General features: G+C 37.2%; 1 protein-coding gene across 6 annotated transcripts in view; it reads right to left on the bottom strand.

The window, feature by feature from the left end:
• OSBPL1A (oxysterol binding protein like 1A) overlaps positions 1-26729 on the bottom strand; it is a 230944-nt gene that overhangs the window by 147635 nt on the left and 56580 nt on the right. For 5 of the 6 annotated variants that reach the window (XM_028098294.2, XM_088019584.1, XM_088019586.1 and 2 more), the window contains 3 exons: positions 17847-17958; positions 12822-12907; positions 11517-11661 (listed from right to left, as the gene is read on the bottom strand). In XM_028098294.2, coding sequence (XP_027954095.1) covers positions 11517-11661; positions 12822-12907; positions 17847-17958 — 343 coding nt within the window. Of the gene's footprint in view, positions 1-11516; positions 11662-12821; positions 12908-13180; positions 13269-17846; positions 17959-26729 lie in introns of those variants that run through there. The other variant, XM_028098299.2, reaches the window with a different exon arrangement.

The raw sequence follows: 26729 nt of genomic DNA, 5'->3' as shown, positions 1-26729 counted from the left end.
CTGTGAGTCAATACAGGGCTTTAGGTTATTTTAAATATGATGAAAAGCCACTGCAGGGTTTTAAGAAAAAGAGGAACATGATCTGACTTATGTTTAAAACCATCAAAGTGTAAAAAAAAAAAAAAAATTTAGAAGGGTAATAGGGGGAAATGTGAACTATGGCTATTTGATGGTTTTGTAAAATTGTTACTAACAGGATGTTATTGTAGCAATGTTTTTTAACAGCTCTGTTGAGATATAATTCACATACCATATAATTCACCCATTTAAAGTGTACATTTCAGTGGTTTTCAGTATATTCAGAGCTGTGCAACCAACATGTGGCTATAGTTTTTTCTAAAGAAGCCCTATCTTTTATAATTATACTGAAATATATTTTTTTAAGATTTTATTTTTAAGTAATCTTTACACCCAACACAGAGCTCAAACTCACAACCCTGAGATCAAGAGTCACATGCTCAACTGACTGAGCCAGCCAGGCGCCCCTATACTGAAATATTTATACACAAAACAACATAGTAACAGGAGAGTGGCCAGTTTGAGAATTCCTGAAGGAGAGTGAAGAGCACATCAATTAATTACACTATTTTTTAAGCTTTGATAACTTCAGTAAAAACATTTTTTAAAAGATCACCATGGCTACAGTATGGAAAATGCCTTGTAAATGTGGGCAAGAGAAAAGCAGAGAGAACAGTTACAAAGCAATAGTGATAGTCCAAGTGAAAGATAATAGTGGTTTGGACTAGAGAGTTAGCCATAGATAAAATGGAGACAGAGGAAAATAGAGAAGTTTAAGGGTTTCAGATTTTAAAGGTAGATTTATAGGACTGCCAATGGGTAAAACTTGGACTAATTATCACTTTAGTGGGGAAAATAAAGTGTTAACTGAGAAATTAATAGCCACTTCAAGTTTTCTAGCTAGCATATAGGAAGAGGTCTTATAAAAAGGTCTGCCAACTGTTATTTTTATTCTATCTACAGGGCACTTTTGAGAAATTATTCCTTTAGGCGAAGGGGAGGAGGACAATGTGATTTCTTTCACAGAATTCTGCCCTACACCAAAAATAAATTCTGAACTCCTGCCAACTAGCTGAAATTCCAGTACTAAGCCTTCATTTCTAGATTCAATGCCTAAAGTGCCTGACACACAGTAAGAATTAAATATTTTAACTGAATGAAATAGCCTCCCTACCCAGATGAGCACCATAACCAGTCAATTCAAAATTGTACATCTTTTATCAAACAAAATAAAAACCAGGCATGATCCAATATTTAAATTTTTACATGTTATAAATTTGTTCTTTAGTGAGAACACTAAATAAAAATGTCAACATTCCTCAAAGGAATTTATACAGAATGTAATTACAATAACATACCAATGGTATATTTACTACAAACCCAGAAGAAATTATTTTAAATGCCATCTAGGAGAATAAACAGGTAAGAATGTCAAAGACAATCGTCCAAAAAAAAAAAAAAAAAAAGAGAAACCTTATCAGATATTTACACATTACAAAAACAATCATTAAAAATGAGAAACTTGAGGGCACCTGGGTGGCTCAGTTGGTTAGGTGACTGCCCTCAGCTCAGGTCATGATCCCAGAGTCCTGGGATCGAGTCCCACATCAGGCTCCCTGCTCAGCGGGGAGTCTGCTTCTCCTTCTGACCCTATCTCCTCTCATGCTCTCTCTCTCACTCTCTCTCAAAAATCTTTTAAAAAAATGAGATACCTGCAAAAGAGAGAGATGAAGCAATGAAAGAGAACAGAAAACAAAAGAGCCTAATTTTTTTTTTTTAAGATTTTATTTATTTGAGACAGAGTGAGAGAGAGCCCAAGCTAGGGGAGGGAGAGGGAGAATAAATTCTTAAAAGGTAGGAGAAAGGCATAAACAATGGACAAGGAAAGATTGCTCGATGAAGGGTATAAAGACAAGTGATTAGCAATTTGAGAGTCTCACATCCTAACACACACTCCCATATAAACGTTGCTTACTCAAAACCCTGCAAAAAACAGGGCTGGGCCTCTGGCTACTTTCCCAGATTTACCCCTCTCCCCCCACTTGCCCTGCCCTAGGCACCGTGACAGCTTTCTTCTTTAAATGTGCCAAGTGCTCTCCCACCCCAGAGCTTTTACACTTGCTTGTCCTCGGTTTTCAATGGTCTTCTGCCAGATATCCTCAGGCCTCACTCCTTAACTCAGCTCTGTGCTCACAGAGGCCTTCCCTTACATGCTTTCCAAAACAACGGCGCCCCGCCCCCGACATCATCACTCTCTATCCCCTTCATCCTGTTTTATTTTTCTGCACCTCACTGCCTGACATTATATGTGTATTCACATTTTGTCTATATCCTCCCACTAGGACATAAGCTCTGAGAGTGTGGGGACTGTCAGGTTTTGTTGGCTGTGGATCCCCAGCACCTACAATTGTTCTTGGCACACAGTAGAGGGTCAGCATTTGCTTAATGAATGAATGTGATTACAGATAAGCTAGGAGAAAACAATCAAATATTTACCGAATCTTAAGTCTAGAAGTGTTCAAAGAAATCAAAGAAGAGGATCAACAAATTTAAATAAAAATGCAAAACATTTCTTTAAAAAAAGAAAAAACTGGGAAAATTTAGTAGTCGAAAAGCAGATAATCATTGTCCATATTATTGGCGTTTTGGGTGGTAAATTATATCCATGTGAAATACTATCCAGAAGGTGAGCTAAGAAGACTATGCTTCTGGAGACAATATGGAAAAATTGTTGATACTTGATAAAAAGCACGAGTTTAATATGTCAACTCTATTTACAAGCCATAAAACAGAAGGAGTAGACACTTTGAGGCATTTGCCTCACTCTTTCACCAGTATCTGAGCACTGCTCTTTCCACACCCCCTGGGGGAGACATAGCAGCCATGGTTGCACCATAAGGCCCTGCCCCAGAGTTCCAGCTGTCTGTATCAGAGGCAGGCCCCAAACACAGTGGGTGCCATTGGATTATCTCCCAATAAAATTTAAAACTGAGGTTAGGAAATCCTGGTCTACTGAATGGAGTTCAGGGCAGTCATCTTCCAGCATATATACTGGAAAACTGATCTGCTAAGAGAAAGAAATGAGAGATCAAGCATTGAGAGAAGGATACACATACAATGAGTGGTAGCCTTCTTGATTCCTAATAGCTCCTGATTCTATCCCTTCTGATGCCTGCCTTGTAATACGATGAGATAACTCTGTATTCTGATATTAGTAATACATGACCTTCCTTTTGCCTATACTCTTGAGCTGGTATTTATTATTTTAAACTTAAAAAAAATTTTTTTAAAGTAGGCTTCATACCCAGTGTAGAGCCCACTGCAGGGCTTGAACTCACAATCCTCAGATCAGACCTGAACTAAGATCAAGAGTCAGATGCCCAACTGGCTGAGCCATCCAGGCGGCCCTATTATTTTAAACTTTTTTTAAAAAGTTTGGTCTACCAGAGAATAATAACTAACGATTAAAAGCTAAGTGTTTATGGGTATTTGGGTCATAGATGATTCCACTTTGTGGGTGCCTTCATTTTCTTCATTTTGAACACAAGCATTAGTTTTGCAATTTTTAAAAAACTGTTCTAAAATAGGTATGAAGTGAGAAAGTTATACAATATGCCAAAGAAAAAGACTATTTTAATAATTTGGTGTTTTTTTTTTCTATAATGCAGACAGTAGGACTTAAAATACTTTCTCAGAAGGTGTCATCCTGACTTTTATCAAGAACACTTATAAACTATAGGGTTAAAGTATATTTAAACACCAACAATCAAATTTTTGATGTTTACAGGGACATTTCTTTAGTTTAGACTGATATTCACATGGGACTATTAATTCTTGTTACACTAGAATGCTTTTGGAATCCAAATTTTGAAGGAATAATCATTATAAACCACCACCTAAAAAAACTATTCAAGTCTTTGGGAAATTGGTAAAGGCACTAGGAATCATACTGTTAACATCAATTTTAGGGTACTGACTCTTTTGGCACTTTCAGGATTCCTTTGCTTAATTCCCAGGTAGGAAAATAACTTTAGTTCTTAACTAGTAATTAGTAGATAAAATTTAAATTATGTAATGTAGTTGTTCCCATTGCTCTGTAGTTCATAGAGCCCGCTAGGGAAGTCCTTTCCAGGTATCTGTACCCAACTTCCATTATATTTACAAGCTTATCCTTCAGAAAAAGCCTGGAAAGACCACAAATACATGAAGGTTAAACAACATGCTACTAAATATTGAATGGGCCAACCAGGAAATCAAAGAAGAAATAAAAAATACATGGAAACATATGAAAATGAAAATATAACAGTCTAAAACCTTTGGGATGCAGCAAAAGCGGTCCTAAGAGGGAACTACATAGCAATACAGGTCTACCTCAAGAAGTAATAAAAATCTCACACAACCTAGCCTTACACCTAAAGGAGCTAGAAAAAGAACAACAAAGCCTAAAATCAACAGAAGGAAGGAAATAATAAAGATTAGAGCAGAAATAAATGATATAGAAACTAAAAAAACAATATAAAAGAAAAATCAATGAAACAAAGCTGGTTCTTCAAAAAAATAGAAAAGATAAACCTCCAGCCAGACTTATCAAAAAGAAAAAGAACCCAAATAAAATCACAAATGAGAGAAGAAAAATAACAAACACCAACACAGAAATACAATTATAAGATTATATTATAAAAAACTATATGCCAACAAACTGGACAACCTAGAAGAAATGGAGAAATGCCTAGAAACATATCAACTACCAAAACTAAAACAGTAAGAAACAGAAAACTTGAACAGACTGGTAATCAGCAAAGAAACTGAATTGGTAATCAAAAATCTCCTGGCTTCACAGGTGAATTCTACCAAACATTTAAAGAAGAGTTACTATCTATTCTTTTCAAATTATTCCAAAAAACAGAAAAGGAAAATTTCCAAATTCATTCCATGACACCAGTGTTACCCTGGTACCATAACCAGATAAAGACACCACTAAAAAAAAAAAACCTAGAGGCCAATATCACTGATGGACATAGATGTAAAAATGCTCAATAAAATATTAGCAAACTGAACCCTACAATACATTTTTAGAAAAATCATTCACCATGATCAAGTGAATTTACTCCTGGGTTTGCAAGGGTAGTTCAATATTTGCAAATCAACATGACATATCACATTAGTAAAAGAAAGGATAAGAATCATATGATCGTTTCAATAGATGCAGAAGAGCATTTGAAAAAATATAACATCCATTCATGATAAAAATCCTCAACAAAGTAGGTTTAGAGGGAACCTACCTCAACATAAGAAAGGCTATATATGAAAAACCCACAGCTAATATCCTAAATAGGGAAATATTGAGAGTTTTCTTGATGGTAAGGAACAAGACAGGGATGTCCACTCTCAGCACTTTTATTTACATAGTCCTGGAAGTCCTAGCCACAGCAGACAACAAAAACAAATAAAAGGCATCCATATTGGCAAGGAAGAAGTCAAACTTGCACTATTTGCAGATGACATGATACTATATATATAGAAAACCTTGAAGACTCTACTAAAAAAAACTGCTAGAACTGATAAATGCAGTAAAGTTGCAGGATATAAAATCAACATAGAGAAATGTTTCATTTCTATATATCAATAATGAAGCAGCAGAAAGAGAAATTAGGGAATCGCTCCCATTTACAATTGCACCAAAAGCAGTAAGATATCCAGGAATAAAGCCATACAACACTGATGAAAGAACCTGAAGATGACACAAAGAAACAGACATTCCATGCTCATGGACTGGAAGAATATTGTTAAAATGTCTATACTACCCAAAGCAATCTACACATTTAATGCATTCCCTGTCAAAATACCAACAGTATTTTTCACAGAGCTAGAACAATCTTAAAATTTGTTTGGAACCACAAAAGACCCTGCATAGCCAAAGCAATATTGAAAAATAAAAAGCTGGAGGCACCACAATTCTGGACTTCAAGTTAAATAGATGTAGTAATCAAAAGAGTATGGTACTGGCACAAAAACAGACACATATCAATAGAACAGAATACAAAACCCAGAAATGAACCCACAATTATATGGTTGATTAATCTTCAACAAAGCAGGAAAGGATATACGATAGGAAAAAGAATGTCTCTTCAACAAATGGTATTAGGAAAACTGGACAGCAACATGCAAAAGAATGAAATGGGACCACTTTCTTACACCATACACAAAAATAAACTCAAAATGGATTAAAGACTTAAATGTGAGACCTGAAACCATAAAAATTCTAGAAGAGAGCACAGGCAGTACTTCTTTGACATCAGCCATCGCAACTTATTTCTAGTTATGTCTCCTGAGGCAAGGGAAACAAGAGCAAAAATAAACTACTGGGACTACATCAAAATAAAAAGCTTCTGCACAGTGAAGGAAACAATCAACAAAACTAAACATACAGAATGGAAGAAGGTATTTGCAAATGCCATATCTGATAAAGGGTCAGAATCCAAAATATATAAAAAAACTTATAAAACTCAACATTTTCTCCACTCATTGCCTTGACACCTTTATCAAAAATCAATTCTCCCTATATATAGGTTGCTGTCTAGACTCGCTCCTGTTCTACAAATCCATATATCTATCTTTATACCATATCACACAGTCATGGAATTGGGTTATGTGATGGTTAATTTTGTGTGTCAACTTAAACAGGCTAAAGAGATGCCCCGAAAGCTGATAAAACATTGTTTTTGGGTCTGCCTGTGAGGGTGTTTCTGGATAAGATTAGCTTTTGAACAAGTGAACTGAGTAAAGAAGATCTGCCCTCACCAATGTGGGTGGGCATCATTCAATCTATTGAGGGCCTAAAGGCAGAGGAAGAATGAATTCTGTCATCTCTTGAGCTGAGATATCCTTCTCTTTCTGCCCTCTGACATAGGAGCTCCTGATTCTTCAGCCTTTGGACTCGAGGACTTGCACTGGTGGCCTTCCTGGTCTCAGGTGTTCAGACTGAATTACACCATCAGCTTTCCTGGTTCTCCAGCTTGCAGACAGCATATTGTGGCAGATATCTGCCTCCATAATCACATATATGCAAGATACATATACACACATCCCACATACATGGTATATATGTGATATATGTGTATCTCTCATGTATATCTATATGGATAACTAATTGCCCCAGCATTATTTACTCAGTTCTTTCCTCATCCACTTTTCATGCCACCTTTGTCATCTATCAAGTTCCCCATATGTACATATTTTAATTTCCAAACTATCTGGTCTGTTCATCTTCATGACCCTGAACTAATACCAAGATCTAAGTGATCTTATCCATCCCCTTACTAACTCTACATGCTGACAATTCCCAAATTTATATCTCCACCCAGAGATCTCTCCTAAGCACAAACTTCTATTTCTGACATCTCACTTGGATTGTAGAATAGGATTTCAAATTTTCAACACCTTAAAAACCAAACTCCTAATTCTCAGCCATTGCTATGCTAGCCTACCCTTCCCTGCAGTCTTACCCTACTCTGTAACTAGAAATTCCCTTTTTCCAGGTCCTCAGCTGAAAGACTGTAAATTCGCCCTCAATTCCTGTCTTTTTCTCATACCTCACATATCCCAGCCATCAGAAAATCCTGACCACTCTGCCTTCAAATTATGTAAAAAAAAAAAAAAAAAAAAAAAAAAAAATCCAAGCATTTACATCATTTGTGTGGCCACTATCCTGATCCAAGTCAATATCCTCTCTCACCAGATTATTCCAATAGTCTGCTTCCCTTTCTCATCTTCCTAGGATTTATTCTCACAACAGTCAGTGACCATTTTTTAGAACCTAGGTCTGATCACATCACTGCTGCATTCTAAGCCCTCCCACATCTTCCCATCTCACAAAGAGTAAGAGCCACAATTCTTATGATAACCCACAAGGCCTTTCATCATGCAGTTCCCAATGCCTCTTTAACCTCCTCCTCCAACCACTCTCCCCTCACTCTACTCTGGACAAACTGGTCTCCTTGCTTTTCATGACAGACATCACATACACCTCCCACATCTGCTGCCTAGGACCATCCTCATTACCTAGGTATTGACAGTGCTTCAAGTCTTAAGTACCATTCTCACAGAGCTTTTCCTGCCACCTTTCATAAAGCAGCAACCCTCGATACACCCAACACACTCCCAATTCCTCCTTCCTTGCCTTTTTCCCCTCTCCTAGGCACTGATCTCATCTGACATAATGTTTGCTTTTCAATGGCTCTCTCCTATTAGAATGTAAGCTCCCTGAAAGCAGGGATTTGTTTTTTTTTTTCACTGCTCTAGATCCCTAGTTCCTGGAATAGTATCCAGCACATAAACACTAAGTATTTGTTGAATAAATGAATATTTTACTTCCAATAGGGTTCAGAATTAGTCTTTTTATCCAGCAGGACAACCCCCCATCTTCTCTTTCCACTTTAAAATTCACTGCCCTGGACTTTTCTATAGAAATGAGAGTCAGGTAATCAAGTCCTATGAAAACCCTTTGAGGATTCTGGTTGGGATTACTTTGAATTAATTTGGAGAGAACTGTTAGCTTTTTGATTTTGAGTTTTTTCCCCAAAAACATCATAGGTTTCTCCATTTTTAGGTCTTTTATATCCTTCAATTGGAACATGGTTTTTGTTTTTTTGCCGTTACCAAAGCATTGCATTTTTTAAAGTTACATTTTCTAACTCCTGCAATTAAATCATCAAGCTCTTTTTCTACTGCGTTAATCCTCCTTAACTTTAAAAACATGCTTAAATCTCTCTGCCTAAAAAATCTTCCTCTTGGCGATGAAACCATTCCTTCTGTTCTCAAATACTGCAGAGAAGCAGATGAGTAGTGCTATCTCCGCTTCCTCATTGCCTACTCAATCCTTAACCCCTAACCCTGCTGTTGCTCAACTACCCAGTGGACACTACTCTTTCAGAAAGGACCTCTGGGCACTGAGTCACTGAATTCCACAGTGTCTAAATATCTATCTTCTTCAGTGTAAGTTGCGCATGACAACAAATACACCCTACCCCTTTATTCCACATTTTAAGTCTTCCTTTGGCTTCCATGGAACTGATATTTCCCTCACATCTCCTGAGTGTTTTCCCTTCTCTATCCCCTGGTTTCACTTCTTTGATTCCAGGAAGAACCTATATCTATCCTAAAGATACAGGGAAAGCCTCTCTGGGGAAGACAATTTGAGCTTTTAAAATGAGACTAGGGTTTACCACACAGACAAGCATGAAAAGGGCATTTCTGTCAGGGAGAAGAGCACAGGCAGGGTAGGGACAGCATGGTTAACCTGAGACTCAAACAGTTTGCCATGTCTAGAGCTGACTATGTCCAATACAGTGGCCAGTAATCACATGTAGCTATGCATACTTGAAATGTGGCTAATTCAAACTGAGATGTGCTGGTAAGTGCCAAATATACACCAGATTTCAAAGACTTAATATCAAAAAGGAGATGTAAGATCTCACTATTTTTCACTGATTACATGTTGACATGGCTTTTGGATATACTGTTTAAAATAAAATAGATTATTAAAATTTATTTCATTGGTTTCTTTTTACTTTTTAAATGTGCCTACTAGAAAACTTAAAATTACATATGTGGCTCTCATTATGTATCTATTGGTTAATGCCATCTATAGCATAAAGGACAAAGGAAGGGAGGAGAGCAGAAAATTCTATCATCAATTTTTTTTCCTTTCTATTCCCATTGAGGTCAATAAAAGTTCAGGCCCTAATTACCTCTCACCTAAGACCATTCCAATGGTCTTACGGACCCCTCCCTATAGTCTTGGTTCTGTCACAGCCCATCCTAGATACTGTAACCACATTAATCTTTTTAAAGTACCTCATCTCTCCACTGCTCACCTATTTCTTTATCATGGTCCCCTGAACTTCCAAATTAAGGGGTAAAATGATCTGGCATCTTAAGGCTTTCCACCATGCAAGCCTAATCTGCATTTATAGGATTACCTAGTACTGCTACCCTGTACATGTGTGGATGTACCAAAATGAGGATGTCACCTAAACTTGACTTGAATTTTTTTATCTTCATGCCTCTGTCATACTCTTCTCTCTGCTTAAAATACCCTTTCCAAAATTTAATGATATTCTGTTTATGTTTAAAAAGAAAAATATTGAGTGGTGCATTTTGTTAGAGCTACAGGTATTTAGAGAGGATTTAAAAAAAAAATCCTACTAGGACTTCAGTCTATACTAAATACCTATTCCTTCATGAAGCCATTTCTAATTACTTAAGCCTTCAACAAACATGTAACATGCAGAAGGTGTCATGTAGCTATACATTACTCTAGATCCCAGGTAAACCAGACAGTAAGGTATTAGCTCTGCCTCTAGGAATCCAGTCTCATGGGATGCAAATATGTAAGTCAGCAATTATCATGGAGTATGATTTTGGCAATGATGGAGGTGAAAAAAGGGTCCTGGTGGACCACTGCCAAATCAAGTCCTAATCCAGGTTTGGTGGTAGGCAGGGGGAAGCATCCTTAAAAGTGAATGGCCCTAATGCAATGTTCCCCCTTTGAATACCCAGGACACCATCTCTGATACTGTCATGCATGTAGAGTTGAAACTCATTACCTGTACATTCCACACTTGCCTTGGTGCCTATTGCTAAAATTTGTAACCCCAAAATCAATACTTATAGCAATTTCTCGGTCATTCACAGGCAAATCCAAAGTGGTGAAAAATTTGAGTCTTCTCATGTTCCCAGCTGAGGTAGAACAAGGTGGCACTCTGCCTTCCTGTTTCAGCTCTCACACAGTGAACAAATGTCCCTATCACAGTCTACCTAGTACTGCCACGTTTTCAGTATTTCTGCTTTTTGTTGGTAGTTTCACTGTTGAAACTGGCCACCAAACATGGCATTGAATTGTTATCTAATGTTCCTAAGAGCAAGAGAGCTATGATGTGCTTTATGGAGAATATATTATATTAGACAAACTCTGCTCAGGCATGAGTGATAGTGCTGTTGGCATAAGCTCTATGTTCATGAACAATATATATTAAAGTGTTTTAAAACAGAAATACACACAAAATAAAGTTATATATTAATCAGTATAAAAATGTTGTGACCAGAGGCTTTCAAGAATGTAACTCCATATTCCCCCTAGGACCAATGGCTCAGTATTCATTAATTCTCTGTTCACAACTTGGCAGAACATATCTATCTTAAATAATGAGAATCAACTATATTCTCTTTCCCTTGGCGGGGGGGGGGGGGGGGGGGCGGCCTATTTTAATCATTACTGCCCCCTATGGAATAGGTATTATTCAACAGTTAACTCTTAAACTAGGAAGGAAATTAGTAAGTTTATTTTTTTCTTTTGTGTGAATGCCTTGACTTCAAAATTAAGTAGGAGCCATATAGTTTAACAAAGGCTGGATATTAAAACAAAGCAATTTTATATGGCACGGATTTATTTTTATAGCTTCCAAATGACCAAAAATGTCTTTTACCAACATGCTTACCATTTTTGTTCTTCAGATTTGGGTCTGCTCCACTTTTCAGAAGCTTTAAGGCACACTGCTTATGAGCCCGGTAAGCTGCGCAATGCAAGGGTGTATTTCCTAACTGATCCGAACAATTAACATCAGGAGGATTGGGCCTGTTGAGCTAACGAATGAAAACATGCAATGCAGAATTACATATGAAAGATAGACTTCCTCCCATAAAACACATTAAGGTATAACTGCATGTTCCGGGGCGGGGGGGGGGGCCTCAAACTATAGAAGCTGATGAACACCAGAGCTCTAGGAAGCTAGACGGTCAAGGGCTTCTTCCTCACTAAACCAGCAAATTCATGTCACTCCCCATGTTTGTCCTCAAGGTGCCAGGAAAGCTCAGGCCCCACATTCCCGTGACCACAGACACCACGCACTATACCAATGGCACCCCACCACCCCTGAACATTAAGATTTCACTAAGATTTGCTCCCTTCTACCAGTCTTGTGATTCATACTTGGGACAGCAAAAATACAAACCAGAAACCAGTCTCCCATAGGCAGTCATTCAGAAGAGTTAAACTCATAAATGTTAAATGTATAAATGTTAAAGTTCTACGGAATTTGTTGTTCCCAAATGACTGCTTTAAAAACTTCTTTACACAGTCTCCATTTCACAAAGCTTAAAAAATGTTTGAGGCACTTTATTGGAAACCAAAGAGGCCTTTTCAAATGAGCTGAAATAACTTTAAAGCAAACGGCAATGCTTCAGTCTTGAATTTAGAACCAATTTGGTTTCATGTTTAATGAGACTATGCGGGAAATGGAAACTAGAAAGTAGGTCTCCAAAAGGAAAAAAAAAATGGGTAAAGTTTTCAGTCTGTTCTACCATGATATAAATATTCCCAAATATTGTCCCTTCTTTATATGTTACTTTCTAAAAGTGTAGCACACCTTTCAGAAATTATTGCTTATCAAAATTAGAGAAACTTGTTCCTTTATTGGATCCTACATATTGTTTCAATTTTAATTGGCTTACTCTGGAAAAAATTATCCTTACATTAAGTATTTGCCTTGAAAAATCAGTTTCTTAATCCATCAGGTTTTCAGTAGGGGGTGGGGATGTAAATAAATTCAGAGAAAAATATAATCATTACAATGTATCCTGCTTATACTATAATTATGCCAAGTGTTTTTAGATACTTAAGGATGTTTGTACTATTATTATAATCTCCAGTATTTTGGTCCCACAATTTGACTAAATTATGAAGTTAACATTAAGTTAAAATTTTCCTGAAGGGTAAAGAATACACATTGTTGTTGCTGTTTTACCAGAGCTATGAGTTCTGCTGTTCTGCCTTCTCTCGCTGCTGCCAAAAGTTCTTCTTCAAGCTTTCTTTGTTGAGTCCTTTCTACAGCTGTGAAAGGAAGGTACATGTTACTCCACTTCTAGTTAGATTCCTATAGCAAAATCATTACAAAGGTGTAAGAATAAAGCGATCTGGGGGAAAAAGTCACAATGTTTTGTATTATAATTCAAATGCAGTTAAAGACTTTATTGTTATTCTCATTGCCTTACATTTCAGATAACAGAGTTTAAACTTCTTTCAGATTCAGATGAATTTATGTTTTCAATTCAGAGGTCTTTAAGTATCTTACTACAATACCCATCACAAATAATTATGACTTACTTTTGCATGCTGAAATACTATTACATATCTGCCTTGGAAAGGTAGATATACTGGGGAGTAGCATTCATACCTTCCAGAACCTTAGAATCTGTGAAAAGTAACAATAAGAAATAGCACTGGTAGGAAGATGTACAAACCATATAAATAAGTAGATTTATATATACTTATATACTTCCACATAAGATTTATTTTAACAAATTTTATAGCACTTACTATATACCAAGTGCTATTCAAAGCACTTTAAAAGTAGCTTCCAGTTATAAAATAAGTCATAGAGATGAAAAAATATAGCATAGAGAATAGAGTCATTATTGTAATAACCTTATATGGTGACAGAAAACTATACTTATCATGGTGAGCAATGTGTAACATATAAAATTGTCAAATCACTATGTTGTACACCTGAAACTAATATAACAGTGTATGTCAACCATACTTCAAAAATGAGTTTGGAAAAAATATATTAATTCATTAAATCCTCATAACTATGCTATGAAGTAGGTGTTACTATTATCCTGATTGTACAGATGAAGAAACTGAGGCACTAAGTAGTTAAGGAATTAAACCAAGGTCACACAGCTGGAAAGAGAGGAGTTGCAATTTGAACTTGTGCAGGCTGGTTCCAGAGACCAGGCTATTATTACTACTCTAACCTGCTTCTTAAACCACACTTGCAGGGAAAGAGAACAACAGGCAATCTGATTTCAGAGACTGGAATATGCAATAAGGTCTCTTTCTGCTAGATTTTAATTCTGTTCTGGCTTATAAGAAAGAAGCAATTTCATAGAAAGGCTCAGTAATCTCACTTCAAACATGTGCACAAAATCCTGGTGCCAAGACTGCAAGGGAGTAATTACAAAAGGTTTCTCAGGTCTTCCTGGCTGAAGTCAAGTCATGAACAAAAAAGCAGGTTGGGGAGCCAAGGGACTGGGGAAACACTACCTTGAATATGGCAATAGCTGGAACTAGTTTAAAGAAATGACTAACATTCCTAATGTACCATTATCTTCTAGTCTCACGTTTTTATTTCCACACCCAGACTCCCTCCCCACCTCAGAGGAAGGCACCCAAGCGTCTGCATAGGCTCTCAATGGCTTCTGCTTTTGCTGGGATTCACGCTCTTCACTGTTTCCTCTTACTGGTCCCCTGGCTACTGGACTGTGAGCTCTGAGAACAGTCACATCCCGATCCCTGTTGTACATGCCTCTACTATTACATGTACTACTCAGAGCTGTCATTTATCCCCTCAGTCATTCTTGCAGTCAGATACTGTTCTTACTCTGCTGTGTATCCTAGGCATTTATGAACGTGTCTGGCTCAATGCATATTTGGCCAATAAATATTTGGTGAATAATCAAATAAATGCTTACTCATGTTGGTTCTAGACTTTAGGAAAAGGAGGTGAAGGGTACCCTAATGCTTCTTTCTACATTGCCTAGGTGTATAACTGAAGGAAAATGGGGATTTGGAGTTGAAAACCATGCATATGTTCTTGTCCTGTGCTCATTAAGGACACTGAAAGATTATTGACCCAGCCAATGAAAAGGAAAAATTCCAGTTGGGGAAGTGAGGCTTCTAGAGTGCAGGTAACATTCTGTTTCTTGATGTGCTATTTACATTGACGTGTTCTGTTTGTGAAAACAATTGAGCTGTACATTAATGATGTATACTTTTATACATCTATTTTATACCTCAATAAGTGTGTTTAAAGGAAATATTCCATTCAAAAAATTATTTGTCCTATAAATTTTAATTTTAATATGACAATAAACTATTTTTCTTTTGAATCTGCATCCAGAGTTAATAAGGATGCAGAGATCATGAAGTCTAACTCCATCCTAACAACACACTTATATACATGCACAGGGTAAGTGAAATAGTAATATACTTGAAATGCAGGCAAGAACCTGGCAAATGTACTTCACCGACAAAAGAAAATCACAATTTTGCAATCTCCATAGTAATAAATGGTTCAAGGCAAGAATTATTAAGGCTAAAAATCAACGATTAAGAGATTTGGTTAAAAAAATAATAAAAATAAAAGATTATTGGTAAACTGGAAATTTACATTTTTCTTACCACAGATTATTACTTACAAAGGGAGGAAGTACCTTTACTGTGAACAATGTTATCTGAGTTATGAGAGATAACATTACCAGTAATAGAACAAAATGACATCATGTATCCTAATGTGATGCACTGATAAAGGATACCACCTCACCATTCCTGGCAAAAATGCATATCCTGAATCTCATTATATGAAAAGAAAAAAAAAAAACAACCCAGACATTCTACAAATACTTCTACAATTGCCTTCTTCAAAAAGGTCAAGATCATAAGGGCAAAGGCTAAGGAATTATTCCAGACAAAGGAGACTAAAGTAATGTGACAACACAATGAGAGATTCTGGATTGGGGGAAAATTTCTACAAGGGACATTATTTGGGCAATTGACAAAAATCTGAATATAAACTATATAATAATGTTAAATTTTCTGAAATTGATCACTATATTGTGATTATGTAAGAAGATATCTTTGTTAAGGGATACATACTGAAATAGAGCTAAGGTATTACTGTCTCTAAATTACTCCCAAATAGTTCTGCAAAAAATTAAAAGTAAATAAACATTAAATAATATATAAAAGGATAAGCCAGATAGGGCGAAATGTTAATGACTGGTGAGCCTAAGTGAAGGATTTATAAGTGCTTGTACTATTCTTGAAACTCTCCTGTAGGTTAGAAATTTCTCAAAATAAAATGAAAGACAAATGGTATGTAGAAGAAGGTATTCCTCTCTAGTGCCTGACAAGTAGTCATCTACCCTTGTCTGAGTAACTCCAATCATATGAACATACTCCTTGAATGCAACCCAAGACATTATTACAATACACAGGACCCAAAGATCAACTCCTAGGCACTTGGTCAACTGGGGTCAACCTAGCTCTGGTCTAGATAAGATTACACAGATAAGATTACAATGTAACAGTTCTTTAGATACTTGAGTATGATTTTGCTGTGACAGTTCCTGTCTCTAGTGCATTACCCTACCATGTGGTTTCCGTTCTACCTATAGTCTTGGAGGGCTGTTAGATGCACTCCCTGAAGTCTGACCCATTTAAAGTGATATGCACAAATTATATCTGGCCAAGGTGATCTCATCAGAGCAGAATCAATTAAGTTTCTACTTCCATTTCCCAGGCTATCATCTTATTAGCTGACAAATCATAATGTCTGTAAGTCAACTAAACCCTTGTCCTTAGTGGATTTGGGTTTTGGGGAGTCAGTAGAACATGTCTTTATGATCAGCCCCACTAAATATCAACTTGTCAGGCTAAACTAACATTCCACTCTGTCAGGAAAACCTCAGTTTCAGGTTCTCATCTTGCTACAATTAAAACAACAGGACAAGGGCGCCTGGCTGGCTCAGTCAGCAGAGCACAATTCTTTTCAGGGTCATGAATTTGAGCCCATGTTGAGCACAGAGATTACTTAAAATAATAAAATGACAGGACATGGTCAAGAACAGGACCTCATCCTCCCACTTAGATCACAATATATTAAAGGGCAGGATCACATCTAACATGTGCAATCTCCCAAAAAAAAATCACATAATACAGAGCCTTACAGAAGATGTTTTATGTTGATATGCTTATTCATTTTAAATGAAAGGGTTTTATTTTAAAGCCAAGAGTGAGTTAAGACAGTGACTTAAGGATGTCTGACAAGCAAACATCATTTTAATGGGAAAACAAGAGAATATTTTAGTTTTCAAGGACAACTGGAAAGTCGTAAAAAGATACTGGTTTTTACATAAAAATAATTAAATTGATGGGTATTAAAGAGGGCACATACTGAATGGAGCACTGGGTGTTATACGTAAACAATGAATCATGGAACACTACAGCAAAATAATAATAATTAAGAAATAAATACCGTTTAGATACAAAATTATCTTGCCTTTCTCTGAATTACAAAGCAAAGAAACACAAGATACGTGCTTTTTATTACAAAGTAGAAAGTAAGAAATCTTCTCTAGCATAGAAATACTACCAAAATTAATTACAGCAAAGCCATGGCCACTCAGAGGATAGCCTAACATATGACAGTTTCCCAATGTAAGCACCAAAATATGTTTTATTCTATCTTAGAGAAACTGCTCTAAGTTACTGCAGATTCATACCTTATTTAACACAGTTTAATATCTGAAGTTCCTAGCTATGATGCTGATTCATCAAGAAATTACTGTGGGCCGTTGTACTTCAATGCAGTCATCAGGATAACGGAACTGGCCAGAATGGTCTTCCCCAACATCAAACAGCTCCCAAAAGCTGTACCTCTCACAGCTTCTCTGTCCCGCACTTCATCAGGATGCTTCTGCAGCCCACTAGTCATACTTCTTCTCATGTCTCATTTTCTACTTCTAATTTTGTTGAAGATTTGATCATACAACATTATGACAAGTTTTAAAAACCTGTTTAAGTTTTAAAGCTGTGAGGAAACTCAAAACAATTTTGTGTCTAATCAAGGACTCCAAGATCATATTATCTTTAGAGTATAAGTTCAATTTAGTCTATTTTGGCATCCCAGAACCTATTTCTACTTATATTCTGGACGTTGCCTATCATTAAAGTAAATGATATTTATGTTAAGATCCATAATATTTACCTTCAAGCATGTTTCTGATTTCTTTGTCATAAGTGACTTCTTTTGCTGTCTGTCCACTCCCATTAACAACAGTAGCATCTGCATTATATTCTAAAAGAAGCATTACCAACTCCTAAAAAAGCAGAGAAACTGTTTTTAGCTATTAAACTAAGACTTTATTGCATTATAGCCCTTTTCCAAATTACTAATTACTATCAAGCTTCTATAATAGAGACAAGTACCACAGGAATCTGATTTAAGCACATCAGTTATGTGTACAGTAGGTGAATACAGTAAGGAACTACAGTAAACTCAATATAGCCCACCCTTGTACAACACAGGTTTGAACACTGTAGGTCCACTTATACGCAGATTTTTTAAATAAATACAACACAGTACTGTAAGTGTATTTTCTCTTACGATTTTCTTAGTACACTGTCCTTTCTCTACCTTCCTTTATTGTAAGGATAGAGTATATAATACATGTAACATACAAAATACGTGTTGATTAACTGTTTATGTTATTGGTAAGGCTTCCAGTCAACAGTAGGCTATTAGTAGTTAAGTTTTGGGGGAGCCAAAGTTACATGTAAATTTTCAACTGTGTGGGGCTCAGTGCCCCTCACCCGTGTCGTTCAAGGGTCGACTGTACTACAATTCAACTAACTGTAATAACTGATGATTGCCTAAACAACTGCCAATCCACAGTTAACAGAAACAACTTCTATAATTGATTTTTTAAGTAAATCATCTGTTTTACCAAATTGGTTCATGTAGTTAAACTAGATGTATAAGTTAATAAAGCCATTATTAAAATTATAGCTGATAATACATTTAACATTATTCCTACGATGCCTATTTAAAAAAACCTAGGTCTGTTAGGGAAATTATTTTTTTTCAATATCTGATTTAAGATATAGAACATCTTCTGATGTGATATAGACTGACAGGATATACCACCAAAAGAATGGTTTATAATGAAGCAAACGATTTCAAGTAAGTATTCAAGAAACTGTATCATTCATATTTACTCTAAGCAGTTAAATGCTTTTAGAAATTTCAAGCTAATTGGTAATGTATGTAAGTCCAGTATCACTGGTGTGCAGTTCATTGATACAACTTAACAGGGCAGTAGAAATGCAGAAGAATGCAGATTTTCAGGAGATTATTACAGATTTGATGTTTAATGTTACTGGAATGTATAGCACTCAGGGACGGGACGGTGGTAACACATCTGCTTTCGTTCTACACGAGGGCAAGATGAATGAAACGCAGTGCTATTCTGTCATATTGACTCTGCACAGATACATAGGAAGTGACATCCTGTGTCATTGCATGTTACGTTTCCCCCATGAGTTACATATTTACTTTGGGTCAAAAAATTTCCTATGTTCTTTCCAAAAATTTTTTTGTACTAAGAAATGCCTAAATACAATCTAAAAAATACAGAAAGTAGAAAACAAAATACTCATTGTCCTAGTCATTATATGACTACCATAAACATTTTGGTGTATTTCTTTCTAATTACTTTCCTATGCATAAGTTTGAGACTTTTTAATATGTATTCATTTTAGAGAAAGCACAAGTGGGGGGAGGGGCAGAGGGAGAGCATCTTCAAGCTGACACTCTGCTCAGTGTGGAGCCCCCTGCAGGGCAGGGCTCAATCTCACAACCCATGAGATTACCACAAGCCTAAACCAAGAGTCAGACACTTAACTAAGAATGAACCACCCAGGCACCCCTGAAGCTTTCTTTAAACATAATTTTATTCATATGACAGTTGCTTTTGTTATACCTTTTACCTAATATATCATGTATTTTCCAGCATATTATATAGTATCTATGTAACAGTCTATATACTTCTTACAGCTGAATGTTATTCTATAAAATATATTACCACATTTAAGAATAGAAAAACGGTTAATATTTTAATAAAGTGAATTCTAATAAAACCTTAGTGTTTGCTATCATCTTTAGGGTAGCATTTTTGGGAGAAATGTTTTCATACTAGTAAAGTAAAACAACACACAGAATGATAGAAAATATTTACAAATCATGTATCAGATAAGGGACCTGTATCCAGAATAAAGAACTTTTACAACTCAAAGAGATAGCCCAATTTAAAATTAGGCAAAGATAAAATGAACAATCAGAAAACAAAACTAAAACAATTCCATTTACAATGGCATCAAAAGAAATAAAATGCTTAGCAGTAAACTATGGAGGCAAAAGACTTGTACACTAAAACTATAAAACACGGCTGAAGGAAATTAAAAATGGCATAAGTGGGAAGACATCTAGTGCTCAGACAGTAAGACTTAAGACTTAATATTAAGATGTGACCACCACCCAAAACAATCTATAGATTTACTGCAATACCTATTAAATCCCCATGATACTTTTTCCAGAAATAGAAATCCCATCCTACAATTCATATGGACTCTCAAGGGACCCTAAAGAGCCAAACAGTATTAGGAGAAAAAAAAAATAAGTTGTAGATATCACACTGCCTGATTTCAAAACTTACCTCCAAGCTACAGTAATCAAAACTGTGGTAATGGCCTAAAGACATAATCTGGGTATGGACATTTTCCAAGTGTTTCATCTGTTAGATGAGATATTAAATAGGTTGAGAAATAACATTCCTTAACTTAAATGTGCCATGTGGTACCAGACTTGAATAACCCTAATCTTTTTAAAGATTTTATTTATTTATTTGACAGAGAGAGACACAGCGAGAGGGGAACACAAGCAGGGGGAGTGGGAGAGGGAGAAGCAGGCTTCCTGGCTGAGCAGGGAGCCCGATGTGGGGCTTGATCTCCAGACTCTGGGATCATGACCTGAGCCGAAGGCAGACACTTAATGACTGAGCCACCCAGGCATCCCAACCCTAATCATTTTTTAAGCAACTTTGAGATTTCATACGCTATACAATTTGCCCATCTAAAGTACACATCTTTTCGTTTATGTCCCTGCTAAGCAGGGAACCCAACGCAGGGCTCGATCTAAAGGCCCTGGGACCATGACCTGAGCTGAAGGCAAATGCCTTACCCGACTGAACCACCCAGGTGCTCACAAAATCCAAATTTTTACTGAAAAATATCAACAGAATTTCCTCTGAAAAAAGATGATTTCCTAAGATCATAATAAACTTAGAGCAAATTTAAGGCTAGATTTAGGTTTTAAAAAACAATTATTTCTAAACAAATGAAAGACATAATACTACTCGATAATTAACATTTACTATGTACCACTGTTCTAAAAGTTTTACTTTTATTAACTCATTTAAATTTTCACAAAAATCCTATATGGTAGGTCTATTATAATACCTCTTTTTAAAGATGGGAAATCTGAGGCACAGAGGTCAATATGTGCTATATACACTTATATGAAAACATCACAAAAAAGGTACAAAACCACCACAAATTCAACAAAGTTCACTGTACAATGAAGCCCACCAGTCAGCAAGTCCTACTCATGCTTACTGAACCTCTACAAGCTTTGAGAAATGTCACTCTTAAACATGAATTGATAGCCAATTACAACCAGATTTGAGATCTGATCAGCACAAAGAACAAAGATCAGACAGAAGGAAAAAAAAACGAGACAAAAATGAAGAAAACCTTATAAAGAACTAAAATAGCCTCAAAAAAGGAGATATTTCCTTGTAAACGAGAAATGAAGGCTTCAAAAAAGGGACATTCAGAAAAATAGAGGAGTCTTAAAAATTAACAGCAAATTAAATATTCAATAGAAAAACTGGAAGATGAATTTGAAGGTATCTTTCAAAAAATGGGGGGTCAGGTTGAGATACCTAAGAGGGAATATAGGTGAAAAAAAGATAAAAGAATTAGAGAATCAGTCATAAAGGTCTTTTAACTGGTCACCTGGAATTCCAAAAAGATAAAACTGAATAGAAATGTACATGCACAGCCACGTGCAGATTTTTTTTTTTAAAGAAGCAACTCACAAAGTCTTAAAGATTTTTTTTTCCTTTAAAAAAGATTTGAGAGCACGAGCACGTGAGCACAAGTGGGAGGGACAGAGAATTTCAAGCAGACTCCATGCTGAGCCACGCTGAGTGGGGTTCAATCCCACCACCGATGAGATCATGACCTGAGTCAAAACCAAGATTTGGATGTTCAACCAAATGAGCCACCCAGTCGCCCCTTAAAGATTGCTAAGATGTGCTAAACATTAACTGCTACATGTAAGGCAGAGACACATGATCAACGTAACTGAACACTTAGGTACCAGTCTCTGAAATTGCCACAAGAAAAGCCTGTTTCATAAATTAACTGGGACTTGCAAATTCCACGTGGGATTTAGAAAGCTGGAAAGTGCATCATATCCCCTTCTAGTTTAAAAAAAGAGGAAAAAACAGATAATCTACAAAACGATTACTTTGTCTGAACCCAGAGAACTGATGGCATAGCAACCAACTACAGGCATATCATATTTTATTGGACTTTGCAGATCTTGTTTTACACAAGTTGAAAGTTCATGGCAATCCTGCATCCAACAAGTCCATCAGAACCATTTTTCCAACAGCACTAGCTTACTTTAAGTTTCTGTGCTACATTTTGCTAATTCTCACTTTATATCAAACCTTTTCATTATTATTATATTTGATCAGTTTTGGGGCACCGTGAACCATGCCCACAGAAGAAAGCAAACTTATCAATAAACGTTGGGTGTGCTCTGACTGCTCCAGTGACCAGCCGTTCCTCATCTTTGTCTCCTGGGGCCTCCCTAGTCCCTGAGACACAATATTGAATTTTGGCCAATTAGTAACTCTACGATGACCTCTAAATGATCATTCAAGTGAAAGGAAGAGTCACACACCTCTCGCTTTAAATCAAAAGTCAGAAATGATTAAATTTAGTGAGGAAGGCATGTCCACAGCTGAGACAGGCTGAAAGCTAGGCTCTCGGGCCACACAGCCAAGTTGTGAGAACAAGGAAAAGTTCTTGAAGGAAATTAAGTGTTACTCCAATGAATAGAGTGATAAGAAAGTGAAACAGCCTTATTGCTGAGATGGAGAAAGTTTGAATGGTTTGAAGACCAAACCAAAGCCTTAATTCCCTTAAGCCAAAGCCTAATCCAGACGCTCTTCAATTCTGTGAAGGCTGAGAGAGGTGAGGAAGTTGCAAGAGAAAATTCTGATGCTAGCAGAGAATGGTTTAAGGAAAGAAGCCGCCTCCATGACAACAAAGCGCAAGGTGAAGCAGCAAGTGCTGATCGAAAAGCTGCAGCCAGTGATCCAGAAGCTCTAGCTAAGATCATTAATGAGGGTGGTTACACTAAACAACTGATTTCTAATCTAGATGAAATAGCCTTAGCTAGACTTTCACAGCTAGAAAGAAGTCAATGCCTGGCTTCAAAGCTTCAAAAGACAGGCTGCCTCTGTTAGGGACTACTGCAGCTGGTGACTTTAAGTGAAGCCAATGTTCATTTACCATTCTGACAATCCTCGGGCCCTTAAGAATTATGCTAAATCTGCTCTGCCTGTGTTCTAGAAATGGAACAGCAAAGCCTAGACGACACTGTGTCTGTTTATAAATGGTTGACTAAATATTTTAAGACCACTGAGCTTAAATATTTGAGACACACTGCTCAGAAAAAGATTCCTTTCAAAATATTATTGCTCATTGACAACGCACCTGGTTATTACCCAAGAGCTTTGAGGAGGATGTACAATGAAATTGAGGTTGTTTTCATGCCTGATAACACAACATCTATTCAGCCCATGGATCAAGAAGTAATTTCAACTTTCACGTCTTAGGACTCAAAAAATACATTTCATAAGGCCATAGCTGTCACAGTGATTCCTTTGATCTGAGCAGAGTAAATTGAAAACCTTCTGAAAAGGGTTCACCATTCTAGATGACATTAAGAACATTTGCGATTCAAAAGCAGCAGCCAAAATACTATTAACGGTAATATGAGTTTGGAGGGGCACCTGGGTGGCTCAGTTGTTGGGCATCTGCCTTCGGCTCAGGTCATGGTCCCAGGGTCCTGGGATCGAGCCCCACATCGGCGGGGAGCCTGCTTCCCCCTCTCCCACTCCCCCTGCTTGTGTTCCCTCTCTCGCTATGTCTCTGTCAAATAAATAAAATCTTTAAAAAAAAAATATGAGTTTGGAAGAAGGTGGTTCCAGCCCTCATGCATGACTCTGAGGGGTTCCAGACTTCAGTGGAGGAAGTCCCTGCAGATGCGGTGGAAACAGCAAGAGAACCAGCATTAGAAGTGGAGTCTGAAGATGTGACTGAATTGCTTCAAGCTCATGATAGAATTTTCACAGATGAAGAGTTTCTTCTTATGGATGAGCGAAGAGAATGGTTTCTTGAGATGGGATCTACTCCTGGGGAAGATGCTGTAAAGATTGTTGAAGTAACAAAAGGTCTAGAATATTAAAATTAGTTGATAAGGGCAGGGTTTGAGAGGATTGACTCTAATTTTTAAAGAAATTCTACCGTGGGTAAAATGCTACCAAACAGCATCACATGCTACAGAGAAATGGTTCATGAAAGTAAGAGTTCATCCATGTGGGAAAATTCATTTTGTTCTATTTTAAGAAAATAGCCACAGCCATCCCAACCTTCAGCAATCACCATCAACATGGAGGTTAGAACCCCACTAGCAAAAAAGATGACTCACTAAAAGCTCAGATGATGGTTAGCATTTTTTAGCAATACGGTATTTTTAAAGTATAAAGACTGTGTTAGACGTAATGCTATTGCACATTTAACAGACTACAGTGTAAATGTAAATTTTACATGCATTAGGATACCAAAAAGTTCATGTGACTGACTTTGTTGTGATATTTGCTTTATTGAAGTTGCCTGGAAACAAACCCACAGTATCTTTGAGATATGCCTACAGTAAAATCTAAGGAAACTGCCCCAAAATAAGCACTGGCTCAACTATGGTAGAGATGGCAGTAAGACAGGGATTGCCAAACAAGCAGATAAAAGAATTCAACTGAAATTCTTAATGAAGTGCTACAGGCTGAAACACTAGCATGAGAACACAGAACCTCTGTGAACCACAGGTATAAGGGAAACTCTTACCCACCTGCAGACTCCTCCTGGTGCTTTAAAAAAAAAAGGGGGGGGATTGAGGTTCAGGCAGTTGACCAGAGAAAGCCTTACCCTCAGTGGTGCAGGCCCAAAGGAGGGAGCTGCTGCTGCTGCTGCAGAAAAGGCATAAAGCCCCCAAGCAAGCCTTTCTGCCTTATGTTATTCCTTAAAGAATAACACTGCTGTGAGAAGGGCAGCAAATCTTTCATCCTCAAGGCACAGTGAAGATTCTTTCAACCACGAGAGGGACAGGAAACAATCAAGGATCCATGCCATGAAAGGTCTACTGTTACTGGAGGAGCAGGATCACTGATGAAGAACCATCTAAGAAGCCCCTGTCCCTTAAGCAGGGACACAAGGCCTAAGATGTAGGCTGGACCAGGACAACGCAACTCACTCTGTCTCCTCCTCTCACCCCAAGACTAGCAAGTACTGAGAACAAGCAAGAGTAGTTCATTAATGGTGGAGAAGCAACAGCATGGAAGAGAAATGCTCTCTGAAGCACAAGGCACACTAGGAAGACCAAAAACATGGGGTGAAGCAGGAACATACAAAAAAAAAAAAATCCTCCAGAAAAAATCAGCCTGCAACTTATGCAGAGCCAATACTGAATTTGGAAACAGAAATTTGAAGCCAGTGGTGCACTGAAGGTAACCATGGCAACAAAACCCAAGCTCAGATCTACCCTAGACTAGACTGATTCAACTTCCCACACTAAGAGGTATGCCCATTTCTAGGCCCAACACTATTTACCTCTGTCTCTACTAGCTTACACACACTGTTTAACATCCCACAAAAAGTTACCACACAAAAAAACAGAAAAGTGTCAAGAGACACTGTCAAGAGACAAAGTGATCAACAGAACGACACAGAAATGACCAAGATGTTGAAATGATCAGATAGAGAACTTAAAATAACTATGATTACATTAAAAGGTCTAGTGGAAAAGGTAGACTACATACATAAAGGAAAATGCTAGAAATAAAATTCACAGTAACAGAAATAAGGAATGCCTTCAATGGTATCAGTAGACATCAGTACACTGGTCAGGAAAGATCAGTAAACCTGAAGACAGTATTTGGCTAATCTCTACTGACCTAAGAGGAAAAAGCGGAGAGAGGGAGAGGAATGGGACAGAAAAAAGAAACAGAACTAAGCACCCAGTGGCTGTGGGATGATGTCAGCCTAACAAACGTGTATTAAGCTACTGAAGAATTTGTATGATGTGGCAGCTTCTCAATCCAGCAAAAACGAGTAAAAAAGAAAAGAAAAAAAAGACAAAAGTAGTATCTGCCACCATATACCCATATAATTTGCCCTCAGGAATGCCATGTTGTTGGCCATTTCCATAACTCTCTGCAGGCCAGTCCTCCTGACCTTGCCCCTCTGAACTCACTGCTCAGTACTGTAATTGCATCCACCTGGCTTCTGTTTAGGTGCTACACCTCCAGGCCTCTGATGTTTCAAGGTCCTATGACGCACTGCATATCCCACTGCCATTGGTGAACCATCGATGAAACCAGTGTCATTTCCTAATGGCAGCCCTAGACTTCAGAGGATAATCTTCAATAAGGTTCTTGATGATCATGGGTGCCTTTTCCACCAGTCATTTCTTCCCGCTTTGGTAAATGACGTATCCTCTAAGGCCTTCCAGGCACAAAATCATCCGGTATGATCTTATGTACTATGTCCAATCTGGCAAGCTATTTAAAACCTTCTACTCTCTGCAGTGGCATTTCTGGCTTTTTGACATCTATAGGGGGCCACTGCCTTGTGTATGCTGCTAGGAACTAACCAAGTAAAAACAATTCATACCATCAAA

The sequence above is a fragment of the Eumetopias jubatus genome, unplaced genomic scaffold (assembly GCF_037043125.1).
Source record: "Eumetopias jubatus isolate StellerSeaLion01/CBP00866 unplaced genomic scaffold, mEumJub1_p1.0 scaffold_16, whole genome shotgun sequence".
NCBI classification, from domain to species: domain Eukaryota; kingdom Metazoa; phylum Chordata; class Mammalia; order Carnivora; family Otariidae; genus Eumetopias; species Eumetopias jubatus.
This window is presented reverse-complemented; position numbering and strand designations above follow the sequence as displayed.